Source organism: Schistocerca piceifrons, chromosome 6 (genome assembly GCF_021461385.2).
Source record: "Schistocerca piceifrons isolate TAMUIC-IGC-003096 chromosome 6, iqSchPice1.1, whole genome shotgun sequence".
Taxonomy (NCBI): Eukaryota; Metazoa; Arthropoda; class Insecta; order Orthoptera; family Acrididae; genus Schistocerca; species Schistocerca piceifrons.
The window spans coordinates 572,816,388-572,832,363 of NC_060143.1; the positions used below are offsets into that span (position 1 = coordinate 572,816,388).

General features: G+C 44.7%; 1 protein-coding gene across 1 annotated transcript in view; it reads left to right on the forward strand.

Annotated features, from left to right (window-relative positions):
* LOC124803461 (translation initiation factor IF-2) overlaps window positions 1-15,976 on the forward strand; it is a 562,926-nt gene that overhangs the window by 260,720 nt on the left and 286,230 nt on the right. Inside the window, exon 7 of the mRNA XM_047264651.1 lies at window positions 15,715-15,858. Coding sequence (XP_047120607.1) covers window positions 15,715-15,858 — 144 coding nt within the window. The remainder of the gene's footprint in view (window positions 1-15,714; window positions 15,859-15,976) is intronic.

Here is a 15,976-nt window from a genome sequence, read left to right on the forward strand (position 1 = left end):
TTGTTTGTAGGAGGGGTCATCACTTCAAGGAAACAAGCTCCGGGCAGTAAAACCGTTCCCAACTGCTTGGACAGCCTCCTCCCGACCATCTCGGCAAGAAGAGGTCCTTCTGACCAGATTGCGGATTCGGCATTGCCGCTTTAGCCACCGCTATCTGCTCTCCGGTGACCCAGCCCCGCAGTGCCCTTGTGGTCATGCATTAACAGTGCGCCATGTTTTATTGTTGTGTCCCCGTTTTAGTCAATCTCGTGTTGTCCTGTCTCTGCCATCTACTTTACGGGATATTTTAGCTGATGACGCTCGAGCAGCTGCTCGTGTTCTTCGTTTCATTACTTTGACTGGCTTGTCCAAAGACATCTAACTCCTTCACTTATTTTATCTGCATCTTTGTAAGAACTTTCTGGTGTCCCCCCCCCCCCCCCCTTGAGTTTTACTAGATTCTATGTGCTTTAACAATTGTGACTGGGCGCTAATGACCTCAGTAGTTGAGCGCCCTTAAACCCCCAAAAAAAGAAAAAAAAGTTCCCGAGTGGATATCGCCAACTAAACAACATGCAAGTGGGCATTTGGAGCTCGGCACTTAGTAAAATGTCATTGCTAGCAGCAGGACGACTTCCGTGGGCCAGACTACACACACACTGGAGCCATGCCGTGTGTCGTGTCGTTCGATGAGTTGTGATTTTGCCTTTTCCCGACTGATGCAAAGGGTCAGAGTAACGACAGCGCAACGAGCCGTTAAAACTGCGGCCTGCGGAGGCTGTTTGTTGAAGCCGAGGTGGCTGTGTGGTGACGATCTGAGTGCCGCGCACCGTTCATTTCGTGTACAGCAGTGGGCGCTGGTCGCCCAATTTTAAAAACTCATACGCAACGGCAGGGACTGTTTTATTAAATAAAATAGGTTAGTTTTTTCGCCTCTTAGTCCGTAGCGGCGCTTGTTTGTATATCACCACTCAAGTACCGCAAATTACTAGATATATGCTGTCCGGAAGGTTGAAACCACGTCACGTCAGTCAGAAATGTTATTAGTGAATCTACACAACCGTTCTGCACGTTATAAAGAACAGAATTAAAAAAAAAAATTACCCTCTTAGTGATACCTGGCTCCCTAAAATCTTGCATAGACCATCTTGCGCATCATTTAAAACGGATCTATAAGCATACGATGGTCGTACAGTAAGTAATTCATTTTATTCTCTGCCAGTTTCGGTTTCAAGAATGCATAATTTGTTGTGGAAAATCGTGGAATATTCCCCATTCAGCTCCTATAGTTTCAGGAAGTTACGATAGGTGGCAGCGCTATGCGTAACTTTCAAAATGGCGTCTGTAAGGGAGGCGCATCCCAAGCAGAGAGCTGCCACGAGTTTCTTTTGTCGGAAAAACAGCATGGGAAGGGGAGGCTGGTAAAGCGTATAGGTGACAGTGTAGTGGGTGGTGGTGGTGGGATCGCTCCCGGAAAAATTCCTGTAGTAGTTGCTGCTAGACCTGCACCTTTTTTAGATTGAAGTCAGCTGATAGGTATACCCGCTTAAAGGAAGTCCCCCCTAACTAAGGGCTCACCTTCAGAGGACGTCATGTTTCCAAGTAGATATTTCATCAAAATATAAGAGGTGTTAGAGATAAAGTTAGTGAACTGCTTGTAAATGTTGACTCTGAAATTATTGGTATATCGGAGAACCAATTAAATTATTTGACAGATCAAAAGCCTTCTTTACAAGGATACAGATTAGCTGACTGTTTTTTCAAGGACTTCTTTGCGGGGTGGGGGTAGTGGCCGTACACGTAAAAAAAACAGTATTCCATTTGCGTCCACAGACGTATCACGGCAATGCACTGAACAGCTATCTGAATCTCATGCAGGCGCAGTTGAATTTAGTGAAACTAACTTCTAATTGTTGTTGTTTATAGGCCCCCTAACTCCTACTTCGGAGCATTTCTGCTCAAGCTAGGGAGTTTTCTTGTATTAGTTTATAAGAGCTACCAGAAATCAGCTACATGTGCTGACTTTAATATAAATTCTGTATATGATAGTGCAAGAAAAAGGATGTTGGTAGATATCCTAAATTCCTATGATCTGATCCAGACTGTCTTTTTTTCCAACTAGGGTGCAGGGGAACAGTTGCACAGCCATAGACAATATTTTAATTCATTCTTCATTACTAGAAGGGCATTTTGTTAGTAAAAGGGTGAATCGCCTTTCAGACCATGATGCACAAATTTTAACACTAAAAGGCTTTTGTACGCAAACAAGTGTCACATATAATTACAAACTATGTAGGAAAGTTAATCGAACAGCAATAGACAGTTTTTTAAACCTCGTCAAGGAACAAGAGTAGCAGGATGTTTATAGTGCCGGTAACATAGATGACAAATGTAATGTTTCCTTAACATATTTCTCATGCTCTTTGAGAGTTCCTTTCCGTTAGAACGTCCTAAACGGGGTACTAGCAGTAAAAGGCAGCCCAGGCGGCTGACTAGTGGGATAAGAACATCATGTAGAACAAAGCGGGAATTCGGTCCGCAGCTCGTGGTCTAGAGGCTAGCGTTGCTGCCTCTGGATCACGGGGTCACGGATTAGGGATTTTCTCTGCCCGGGACTAGGCGTTTGTGTTGTCCTCATCATTTCATCATCACCATCCTCATTTGTGGCAGTGGCTAGAGAGAACTGTGGAAACATTGGACTGCTGATCATAGCACAACTGTGTGCCCCCATAAACCAATCATCATCAAAGCGGGAATTACATCAAAATGTTAGAGGTAGTCACAACAAAGCTACAGAATCCATTATAAACAGTACTGTAAGGTGCTTAAAATGTTATTAGGAAGGCAAAGAGTACGTGGTACGCATATAGAATAGCTAATTCACAGGATAAAATTAAAACCACATGGTCAGTTGTTAAGGAAGTGTCTGGTCAGCAGCACAAGGTCGACGATATAATGTCAATTCGCAGTAAAAATATTTCTGTTACTGATAAATCAAATATATGTACAGTATTTAACAGTCATTTTCTGAGCATTGCTGCTGAATTAAATAAAAATTTAGTTTCTACTGGGAATCATATAACTCTCTTGGCAATTTTAGTCCTATTTCTATGTCATCATTATTCGCAAAAGTTATTCAAAAGGCTGTGTACGTAAGGATAATTGATCATTTTATATTACACGTTTTCCTATCAAACGTACAGTTCGGCTTTAGAAGTCGTTTAAGACCTTGAAATGTTATATTCTCTTTTCTCTGTGAGGTACTGAATGGGTTAAATAAAAGGTTTCGAACGCTAGGCATATTTTTTGGTTTAACTAAGGTGTTTGATTGTGTTGATCACTAAATATTCCTCAAGAACTTGGACCATTAAGGAATGGGGAGAGTAGCTCACAATTCGTTCACCTCTTACTTTAGCAACAGACGTCAAAAGGTCATTATTCGCTGTATTGAGAATGGCTGTGATGTGGGATCTGAGTGGTGTACAGTCGAGGGGGGGGGGGGGGGGGGGTGCCCCAGGGATCAGTGTTGTGGCCCCTCCCGTTCCTTACTTATACAGTTGACCTGCCCTCTAGCATTACAGGTAACTCTAAAATATTTCTGTTTGCTGATGACAGTAGTTTGGTACTAAAGGGTATTGTGTGCAACATTGGATCCGTTTCAAATAGTGCAGTTCATAACACAAGTTCATGGCCTGTAGAAAATAAACTAACGCTAAATCACAGTAAGACTCAGTTTTTACAGTTTCTAACACACAATTCAAAAAAACCTGACGTTTTAACTTCACAGAATGGGCATATGATTAGTGAAACTGAACACTTCATATTTCTAGGTGTTCAGATAAATAGTAAACTCTCGTGGAAAGCCAACGTTCAGTATCTTGTTCAAACACTTAATGCTGCCATTTTTACTTTTCGAAAGCTATCTGAAGTGGGTGATCGTTGGACACGAAAATTAGTCTGCTTATTTTAATTCGCTTATGTCGTATGGTATTATATTTTGGGGTAACGCTTCCCATTCTAAAGGGATGTTTTTGGCTCAAAAATGGGCGCTTCGGGCAATAAGTGGAGTAAGTTCGCGAACCTCTTGTCGACCCTCTTTCACGAGTCTGTGTATTTTGACACTGGCCTCTCAATATATACACTTTGTGAACAAAAGTATCCGGACACCCCCCAAAACATACGTTTTTCATATTAGGTGCATTGTGCTGCCACCTACTGCCAGGTACTCCATATCAGCGACCTCAATAGTCATTAGACATCGTGAGAGAACAAAATGGGGCGCCCCGCGGAACTCAAGGACTTTGAACGTGGTCACATGATTATGTTCACTTGCGTCATATGTCTGTACGCGAGATTTCCACACTCCTAAACATCCCTAGGTCCACTGTTTCCGATGTGGTAGTGAAGTGGAAACGTGAAGGGGCACGTACAGCACCAAAGCGTTGAAGAGAGTCGTAAGTGTAATAGGCAGACATCTATCCAGACCATCACACAGGAATTCTAAACTGCATCAGGATCCACTGTAAGTACTATGACAGTAAAGTGGGAGGTGAGAAAACTTGGATTTCATGGTAGAGCGGGTGCTCATAAGCCACACATCACGCCGGTAAATGCCAACGACGCCTCGCTTGGTGTAAAGAGCGTAAACCTTGGACGATTGAACAGTGGAAAAACGTTGTGTGGAGTGACGAATCACGGCACACAATGTGGCGATCCGATGGCAGGGTGTGGGTATGGCGAATGCCCAGTGAACGTCATCTGCCAGCGTGTGTAGTGCCAACAGTAAAACTAGGGGCGGTGGTGTTTGGTGTGGTCATGTTTTTCATGGAGGGGGCTTGCACCCCTTGTTGTTTTGCGTGACACTATGATAGCACAGGCCTACATTGATGTCGTAGGCACCTTCTTGCTTCCCACTGTTGAAGAGCAATTGGTGAATGGCGATTGCATCTTTAAACACGATCGAGCACCTGTTCATAATGCACGGCCTGTGGCGGAGTGGTTACACTACAATAACATTCCTGTAATGGACTAGCATGCACAAAGTCCTGACCCGAATCCTATAGAACACCTTTCGGATGTATTGGAACGCCGACTTAGTGCCAGGCCTCGCCGACCGGCATCGATACCTCTCCTCAGTGCAGCACTCTGTGAAGAATGGGCTGCCATTCCCCAAGAAACCGTCCAGCACCTGATTGAACGTATGCCTGCGAGAACGGAAGCTGTCATCAAGGCTAAGGGTGGGCCAACACCATATTGAATTCCAGCATTGCCGATGGAGGGCGCCACGAACTTGTCATTTTCAGCCATGTGTCCGCATACTTTCGATCACATAGTGTATATTCCTTACCGTCGTTTCTTGTCAACAGTATTAGCGTATTCCCAAGAATAAGCAGCTTTCAATCTGTTAATACTTGGCAGAAATCAAACCTGCATTTGGATCGGACTTGGTTAACTCTTGTGCAGAAAGGTGTGCAGTGTACTACTGCATCCATTTTCGATAAGCCAGTATTAGGATTCAAAAATCTTACCAGTAATACGCGCGCTTTCAAATCGAAACTGAAGAGCTTCCTCACGGGTCACTCCTTCTATTCTGTCGAGGAGTGCCTTGAAAAATGAAGCCGATTCTTGTTTTATCGTTTATTGAGTTTACTTAAACTTGTGGCTTGATTTTTTTTTTGTTTTTTTATGTATTATTACTTTTATGTTGTAATTTCAAGTACTGACACGTTCCATGACTTTGGAGATTTGCTCCTCAATTTGGTGTTACGGAACGTGACGTAAATAAATAAAAAATAAATTAATATTCATAGGAGCTCGTAGAATGTCTACGGAGAGTCGTTGGGCGATGCGTCTGTCACAGCAACAAGGTCGCGTAAACCTGTCTGATGTCCCGCGGGCCGGCCGGCCGCGCACAGCTGTGGCTCCTGCAATGTTGCAACGTGCGGACACTCTCATTAGAGGTGACCGATGGATCACAAACTAACTACTCGGTGCTCAACTGGACATCTCTGTTGATAGTGCTGGCACAGTCCTCCACCAGTTGCAGTACTCATAGGTGTGTGTCCGCTGGGTTTCTCACCGCGTAAGAGAAGACCGTAAAGAGCAACGAAGGAAGAGGAACTGCTTGCACGCTACGAGACTGATAGTGTGAATTATTTTTGTGGATCATCATCACATATCACAACAATAAAACACGAGTTCATCAGTTAGAACTGGAAACAAAACGGCAACCCATGGAATGGCGCCACACCAGCTCTTCTCCGAAGAAAAATTTCAAAGCCATATCGTCAGACAGTTAAGCCATGGTGGCGGTTGTCTGCTCCTCTGAAGGGGTTACTGATACAGCAAGACGTTGCCTCCGACCTAGACTAGTAGAGTGGTACCATGTGGGCAAACAGGCAGTAAGGTGTCTTTAGGCCGTCACATTGAACGGGGATTGTGTTGAAAAATACGGGTTTGTAGCAAAAATACGGGTTTGTAGCAAAAAGAGTGGGAAATAATGTGGTGTAATGGAATCCTGAGTAAAATCTACCAGATTTCAGGAAAAAAAATGTTGCATTACTTATTGAACATCCCTCTTATAATAGGAAATTTCCGAGAGTGGAGATGCATGCATCCGAAACTTCAGTGGCACATCATGTGATCTTGGATTACATGCTGGCACATGTTAAGTTATACGACATGTCGTGATGTATCATGTCACTTCACTTGACACAGTGCATTATATTATACGACATTGGTGCTGATACTGAAAATAAGAAAGAGCGAGTATGTAGAGATGTTTTCAGTTAAATGTCTGAAGCTGCCCGATAATTCGAACAGCTAGTTTCCTCGCTTACATCTGTAACTCTGCCCAGGCAGGACGTACCCGCCTTTTTTGTGTTGCAGTAGGAGGATATTTCTCATTCTGGAGCAATTGAGGTTTACTTAGACACTCTGTGACAAAGCGCTGCTCTTTCTGCTATAACTCCCCGGTGAGTACGCTATGGACACCCACGTCTTTAAACACAACAGCCGTGTTTTCAGGGCTACAGGCAAATGTTACACGTTTCACGAACACAGAAGCACGGTATCTCGTTTCGACTGGCCCGCTAGAACACGGAGTTTCAATCCCATAGGAAACGTATGCCGCTACTTGCAACAGCCGGTGTAAGGCTGGAATCAAAATCCACAGTATTTTTGTAACTCTACGGTACCCAGTCAATAATGGCTGGCGTCTGCTGGATATGTGATAAGTAAACAAACTTGTGGACCACTTGCCTCGCTGAAATGAGGCTAGATGCAGCACTAGGGTGGTGTCGCTGTGGGTACCTGTGAGTAGTTTTTATGTTTGTTATTAGTATCTGCGTCTCAGTTTACCAGATTTTTTTCCTCGGCCGTGGGTTAGAACGTTTCAATTACGTCACCAGCAAACACGGGAATACCTCAGAATTTGCGTGTACAAAAAAGAATGGCAGACGCAAAGAAGAGCGTGACCCAACACGAGACCAGCACGTGGCAGCCACGTGGCGTGCAGATGGCGGGCATCGTTGATGTGTGAGAGGCGTTTTTAATAACCAGGGGGGGTGGGAGAGAGAGAGAGAGAGAGAGAGAGAGAGAGAGAGAGAGAGAGAGAGAGAGAGAGAGAGAGAGTGTGTCCGGTAGGCAGGCTGCCAGCACGGCAGACGCCTCTCCAGACAAGTGGCGTGGATCTACGGCTCAGGGCTATAGGAGGCTCTGACGCCAGAAGCTCACCTCCGTCTGGAAGCTCGTCCGTGTAACGACAAAGGTGCCGGGCCGTAAATAGTTCCCAGCGTGAGTGCCAGTTCAGAAAATATTTCCAGGGACCAACGAAGTATCTCAAGAATACAGGATAGCGGATTGAGATTCAAAACGCGTCACCTTGCAGCACAGAAAAGACTGGATGTTCTGAAACTTCCAGCCAGTTCATTGCCGCCGTTTTAAGAGTGAGGCCGACAGAAGCAGCAACGGCAGTAACACAAAACGTTGCCACCATGGGCAGTAGAAAACTGCTAGTCAGGCGTATTAGGCTTCAGTTCTTGAAACACCGCATTAGCTGTTAAATCATTAGTAGTGAGGAAAGCTGCACCGTCAGTACTTGCGTGGTGGTAGCGATAGAGAAGTGTTAGCGAGACATCAGCAATGGTGGATGAGGCAAGAGAAGTTCCAGAGTAAAATGTTAAAATGTAGAGCTGGCAGTATGGAGAGGTCTAGGAAAACACTTCAAATATATGGGAGAACGTGAGACGGGGTGGGATTAAGGCGCCAGGAGGAGAGACAGCATAAAAAGCTGTTCTTAACGCCGGCCGCCGTGGCCGAGCGATTCTAGGCGCTTCAGTCCGGAACCGCGTGACTGCTACGTTCGCAGGTTCGAATCCTGCCTCGGGCATGGGTGTGTGTGATCTCCTTAGGTTAGTTAGGTTTAAGTAGTTCTAAGTTCTAGGGGACTGATGACCTCAGATATTAAGTCCCATAGTGCTCAGAGCCGTTTGAACCATTTTCAGTGTCCTTAACCTTAACTGCTATTTGTATCATACGTTACAAAAATTACACGAAATAGAAATCTAACACTGGACGGGTACGGACGCAAATTCTCTGAGACATGTCGCCTGACATCTTAGCGGAAGCCAATCGTAAAGAGCATGGTGGTGCATTTTTCAACAAAAATGTTTAATTCTTTCGTGAAAACTTAGTCCTATCAAACCATCCTCGTATGTCAAATTTCACATTTACTAAAGAGAAAAAGACCACCTCGTATAGAAAGCAGTGCCAAATACAGAGTAAAAATAATTTTCCTTTTCGTTGTCCAGAAATGAAGAATGCCACGCAGACGACAACTAGGTATGAAACTTCCTGGCAGATTAAAACTGTGTGCCCCACCGAGACTCGAACTCGGGAACTTTGCCTTTCGCGGGCAAGTGCTCTACCAACTGAGCTACCCAAGCACGACTCACGCCCCGTCCTCACAGCTTTACTTTTGCCAGTACCTCGTCTCCTACCTTGCAAACTTTACAGAAGCTCTCCTGCGAACCTTGCAGAACTAGCACTCCTGAAAGAAAGAATATTCCAGAGACATGGCTTAGCCACAGCCTTGGGGATGTTTCTAGAATGAAGTTTTTACTCTACAGCGAAGCGTGCGTTGATATGAAACTTCCTGGCAGATTAAAACTGTGTGCCGGACCGAGACTCGAACTCGGGACCTTTGCCTTTCGCGGGCAAGTGCTCTACCAGTTAGAGCACTTGCCCGCGAAAGGCAAAGGTCCCGAGCCCAAGTCTCGGTCCGGCACACAGTTTTAATCTGCCAAGAAGTTTTATATCAGCACACACACCGCTGTAGAGTGAAAATTTGACTCTCGAAAAGTAGGTATTTTAGACAAATGTTACTTTCGATCGGTGCATCCCTCAGTGGCATGGTGCTGTTTTGACCATTCGAGAGGCAGAATGTGCTGCACAGAGCAGAACAGAGCGTGACAGTAGGTGGTGTTTGGCGGCATGGTGTGGGAGGGAGATAGGGAGAGAGATATACGGCAGGTGGGGAAAGTGGAGGAAGCAGTGCCTGGCCTTAGAGCGTCGCGGCTGGTCGCTCTCCAGGAATGCCGCCCGGCTAGACTACTGCCAGAGCGCCGCGCCGCGCTGCAGTGCGCTGTGCTGTGCTGTTATTGCAGCCGGCACAGCACCGCCGTGTAGTCGGCTGGCAGCCAGCTGTCTGCAAACGCAGAAAGCCGTGTCAGAATCCAGCATTAATCGCGGTCACAGCGACTGCGCCTGTCGGGCTGCGCGTCCGCTTTGCACCAGGATGTGAGGCGCCTGCTGTTTCCGAACAACTGGCCACCATAACCGCGATCGCTAGCGCACGAGGAGTCGGACTCCACCAGACGGGTGTTCTGCAGACAATTCTGCCGCAGTACGGGTCACAGGTGCATCAGAGCGTGCGGGTGAAGTGGCGTGGCAACTGTAAACTTAGGCCTAAGTGCTATTCTTGTGGGCAAAACTGCACGCGGATTCCCCGTGAAATTCCCACGATGTATGGACCAGAGGTAGTGTCACTTTATAGTAGTGAAATGGTGCCAACAATTCGAGCAGAGCCGAAGAGGCGTGGCTGATGCTGATCGGGAAGGTAGACCATCGACATCGAGCACAGGCGATGATGTCAAGGCAGTCGAGGAACTGAATGGTTCTCAAATGGCGTCCGTGAGCAAATAGCGGATTTATGTCGAACAGGAATTAAAAATTATCCAACCTTTGCTTACAGATACTCGGTGACTATAGTGGAAATCAGTGTTTCCTATCGGCTGAGGCCTCGATCTCCTTAGATCGTTTGCTTGTCGATACGCACTGACTGGCACGGAGAGGAAAGACCGGTAGAGGCGAAGTTGTACCGGACAGGGTTCCTGACATGACAAAAAGTTATGTCCTCTTTATTTGTCGCCGTATTATATCAACGTGAAATTATTTCCGCTTGTGATTCGTTGCTGTTACCTGCTACAGACGTTAGCTTAAGAAGTTGCGGGACTGTCGCAAAACAAAATACAAAATTGCTGAACTTATTGTATCATTGCATTCCTCCGCATGTGGCACATACTCGCACCACCGATTACTGAAGAGGCTCTGGAACATGTTAGCAAAAGCTTCTGCTGGGAATCCTCTTCATAACTGGCGTCACATGCCGTTCAAGCGATTCAGAATCCTCGAAATGTCCCTGCTTGACTGCGGATAAGAGTTTGGGAGATGCCCATGAAGTCTGCAGATGCCAAATGAGGGGGGAACCGGCGGGGTGGAGGGGGGGTCAAGACTCTAAAATTACAGTTTTTCATACAAATTACTTGATCAGTTTTGAGACGCGTTATGCCACAAGAACCAAGAATTAAGTTTTGTTAAGTGACACAAAAATTTATTATAATCCAGAGAATTGATGGCTGTCGACCCAATATTTATTTCGTTATAGAGAGATTACTTTTATTCTTGAAACACAAGCATGACTCATGATTCCTTCCAAAGCAGGCCTTTTTCTATTATTAATATGATTATGGCTCTGACACCTTTTCGAAGTGTACGCAGATTGTATCCTTTACGATTACATTTGAAATGTATACAAAAAATGATCAATACGTTAGGAAATAAAGCAGCAAAATATTAACGATATTTTTATTCATATATCAGTAATATTTACTGATACTCAGTGTCACGTACGTGGTATTCTGTGAGACGAAACAATGCTGTAGGAAGCGCTGCGTTTAGGTACGCTGATTGCCTTAAGGAGACTGTGACGGGGAATTTGATTCCACGACAGCTCGAAAGTGTCTCTCAAGGTGAGTGCACACTAGTAAACAAAGTAGAGCTATTTTCTACAGACATTGTAGAGGGACTGTCTACAGGTATGAAGCTAGACGATATACTGTAAGTACACAGTCTAGATACTTCATCTCATGTACACACTTGAATACCTTGTTGCTCAATATTTACTAAATACGGCTGACCTCGCTGAGATCTCGGCTTGTGCAGTGATAACGTATGTGGACGAGGTGGTGCGTGTCGGCACCTGAAAGTTCAGAAATTAAGCACTGAATCATACTGATGTAACACGATAACACAAAACAACGCTTTTGTTTCGATGGTAGAAACGATGTATGCGTGAATATACTATGATTTGAGATTTCTGACTCACAGCCATTGACCCTTCACGGTTATTCTTTTTGTTTCTATTTCATGCGTATCCACCGTGGTTACAAGCTAGGGGCGTTTCACGTTGAAGATTGGTCGAACAACTCAGGGCCGATACGTCAAACGAAACTGCTGATACTTCCGCCATCTTAGTTACAGCTGTTTTCGTTGCTGGACTCAGTAGACGCCTCTCGCTTCTGGTAGCAATCTGAGGGGAAAAACATTCGTTAGGTCTTGACATTTCGGGTTTTTCGTCAGAAAATTCCGCAGCCAAAACTGAGAGTAATACTAATTCGGTACGCACCGTCGTTTTGTGGTGCTAGATTATTACAGTAACATGTAGCCTGTAGTACTGGAGGACACTGATGCTATGTTTCAATAAAGATGGGACTGAAGTTCAGTGACGGCATGTCACAGCAGCCGAGCTGCCCCAAATATTATTGGCTGGATTGTCTGAAGGCGGTGTAAATGACTACACTATTAGTTATTGCAATTCTAGATGTCTTATTTCGAATACGCAGGAAGTTGTGTTAGTACTTGGTCCATTAACCATCTGGAACTAAACCACCGTCAATGAAAGGGATGTGACTGAAGAGTGCGGTAAATATCGTATTATAGTATACGTGTCTTGTTATTTATTAACGGGTTGGGTATGAACGGATAGATCAATCCTGCAAGTAAATCTGAAATCTTAGAAAATTAGACTTGTATCAGCAGATGCTGTTGCAAAGGATATTAAAGAGTCAGCCCGCCTCCAAAGGCGAGGTCGCTAACGCACGCCTTTGCGATGGCGCTCGATTCTCCGGTAGCCGGTTCAAATCCTTCGCTGCCGCAGTTTGCTGGCGAAGGGAAATGAGGTGCTAAGTGAAGTGCCTGACCACCACACCTAAGACCAGTGTTCCGGGTTAAATTCCAGAGTTCCCTGCATTGTGACGAACTGAGAGCGTGTGACACTGTCAACAGTGGATCTGTCCGTCGGATGGGGGCCTTAGGCCGTGAGGGCCAGTCGGTGTTGTTGGAGAGGAGTATGCTGTGCGACATTACACCCATCACCCTCACCTACGTCCAACAGAAACTCTTTGGACCCAACACTCGCACACCGCGAGGAAGGGTGGCCGATGTGCGGCGCGGCAAGAAACCCCTTTCCCGTGAGACGGCCCAACCACCACTGCGATTCTCCTACCCAGCAACGCTCTAAAAAATTCGACAGAACGTTGTTATTGACAAAAATTATTTTGGCTATCCAACTGGAAGCGAAAGCCATCGTGGCACAACAAGGAAAACTGTTAGTTTCCCAACAGCACTTAACTCCCTCACAGTTCAAGGGGTAATTCATTGCCTACCGCTACTGCCCCTAATGCCCGTGCAGCAGGCACAGGACGATATCTGCTCATGGGTTAACAAAGCTCGGGCAACGTCCGTGTAGTTTCCGCCAGTAAATTGCTCACTTCCGATCAAACTGGTGGGTCAGCCTCCCCCAGCCCTCTCGCTGCGCTGAGTTGTTTATCCAAATCAATCTGAATGTAAACGGAATCGGACATTATACGGGGGGAAACGACGATGACGGTGTCTGCTGGGAAGTAAAAGGAAGCGACCCACTGAAGGTAGCCCGGTCATACAGGAGAAGTGTTGCAGAAGAAAGTATCGTCAGCATTTCGTCCTCAAAGCCGTACGGCTGTTGAGAGATGTAACGGTCTCACGTAGCTATCAATTTACTGTACCAGGTTTGATATGTAACATTAAGTACCTTGTCCCATGGTTAATACTACACCGGCTGCATTCGAGGTTAGCGGATAGCGTTTCCGTCTCTCGACACACAGGACGCCGAATCTGAATGTAGTTAATCTTGAGCTTTCAAAACTCAGTACTGCGAGGCTTGAATTAAGGCGAGATACCCTCAGCTAGCCGATACCGTTGAGATGCAACAGGTTATCCTTACGGTACACATTAAACTGCATAACTGCAATCAGGCCCGAGCATCAGCCGCTTACAGCTTGACGACATCAGCTGTTGAACTTGTGCTTTGTTAAGTAAATAAACGCAAATGACCGCAAGAGGATCAGTGTAACAAAAGCTCGACATTCTGGTTCAAGGGAGCGAACCGGAATCGGCCTACCTACCTACCTCGATCGAATCCTTCACCTCTACAGAGTAATCATACACGCTGCAAAATACGGAAGCGAAGCTTGAATGTCAAAACAACGTAGATGCCCAGTTTCTGGACATATCAGATTGACGAAAATCAGTCACTGTCATTATGTAAATGATTTAAAGCCACGTGCAGCTGTCACTTTTTCTTAATTTGTTGGAAGAGTGTAAAGTTTACCAAATATTTGTAGTTGGCCAATTAGTCTCTTGAGAGGGCGGGTTCTGTAGCTGTCACAAAATTTATATCACGTTAGTATGTGCTATATTAGGAATTGGATGTCGAGTGTGATGCTGTGTCAAATATGGGTAATTTTTAAAGTAGTAACGTGTACCAGCAAAAACGGTGCTAGCTATAGTAATTTCATGGAACCTAAGACATCTGCACCCACAACTACAATCGTGGTGGATACTGTTTAAAAATACTCGCATGTTCTGGAGACTTGGGTGGCATAATGGGCGGACGATGAACTGTTCTTAAAGAATCGTAATACTGGTCTAAGGGAGGAAACTGTGAATAGCACAGCGAATGAAGAAGGAATGACAGGTGCAGGCAGCTTTACAGCTAAACCACTCATTGCAGCTGCGGAATCAGTCTCAATGAACATCTATTACAATTATTTTTTTTGTTTTTTTGTTAAGAGGCTTTTGAGTGTAAAAACTCATTCCTCTTTTTCTGTTTCAACGAGACTCGTGTCATTCATTCTAAGTGAAGTTGAAAATATGAATAAATTATTCATACGTTATCTATGAAAACTGCGGAATTAAATAATGATGTTGATAGGAAAATGGCACAAATTTTAATTCATTTCTTCTGCTTCCATCATTATCGTAGATATAGATCAGGCTTAAATGTCTCGCGGAAAATTTAATTATAGGGTGTGTTAGGATGTTAACAAAACAGTGAATAGTCGCCGTTTCTTCTCGTTACTGTTTTATTCGCGCCACGAGCAGTTTCAGCGACGAAGATCAATTAGTGTGAAGAAGGGTTTAAATATTCGACTATATTAGCCAGTTAATGGTTGAGAGAGAAATCCAGAACTTCGAAGTAAAAGGTTTACGGGCGATGGAGAAAAATAATTCGCTTGAAATTACAGTAGGCTGCTTTTCTCTTTCCTTGCATCCACAGTCCAGCAATATTTTAGAAACGTCAACATTTGGCGCCTGGCCTATTATTAAACGCTTTTATTCACGACCGCAACTGCTGCCTGTTACGGCTTCGGCACACATGTTCTAGTTCCAGAAAGCTTCAATACAGAGCACACGCCTCTCTGAACTGAGATTTTTAATTCCTATTTAAATGGGTACTGACTTGAATCCTAGACAGTATGTCAGTACTTCTTCATATTAATCTCAGAATAAGTATCACATAAGCACACGTATCGAATATTTACTTTCAGAACGTTAAACCGGTATGCCGTGACTAACCAGACGTCACTACAGGATATTGGAGTACATCATCACATACCTACACAGTGATTATTTTAGCTTCGAAAGCAGTGCATGCTCTCGCTATTGAATGACGCTGATAAATTTACAGATTCAAAAAATGTTTACAGCTTGCATCTCGCACGAGCCAGACCGTTTGAAGCGACTCGTTATAAGATCTTATGGTATATATATTAAATTGTTCCATTACTAACAAATACGAAAGGTAAGTGAAAAAGTTATTATCTTTTCTGTGTTTCTCTCTGGATTTTTGTTTCTTTTGTAAGATTAACATGATCGTAATTGTAGTTATACTTACTGATGAAATAAGAAACATCTCCTCTTTCGAGATCATTTAATTTTGATCTCAATTAAAGTCTGATAAACAGTTAAGCCAAACCAAATTTCGAATTAGCCCACCGTACAAAGCATCGTGACAAGATAGTTACACAACTGGCTGCATGGAGGCGCACTGTTACTGACTGGTGCTGCTGTTTGCAGAGTCCGCCGCAAGAGCGCGCACGCACAGCGTCAAAGGAAGTGGCGCCTCTGGTGGACGCTCCTCAAAGCATTTGGTGGCAACGGCGCGCGTGCTCAAAGATTCATCTCGCAACAATAAGCTCGTCTCTCAACGGTCCACTGAAGGTACAGCCCTGCTGTGGTTCGATAATTGCGTTTGTCACAGTTCCCGCTCATAATATTATTCCAAAATCTGTTTTAGAATTTAATTTCTGCACTCCACGCAATGTCCTGTAACATGTGA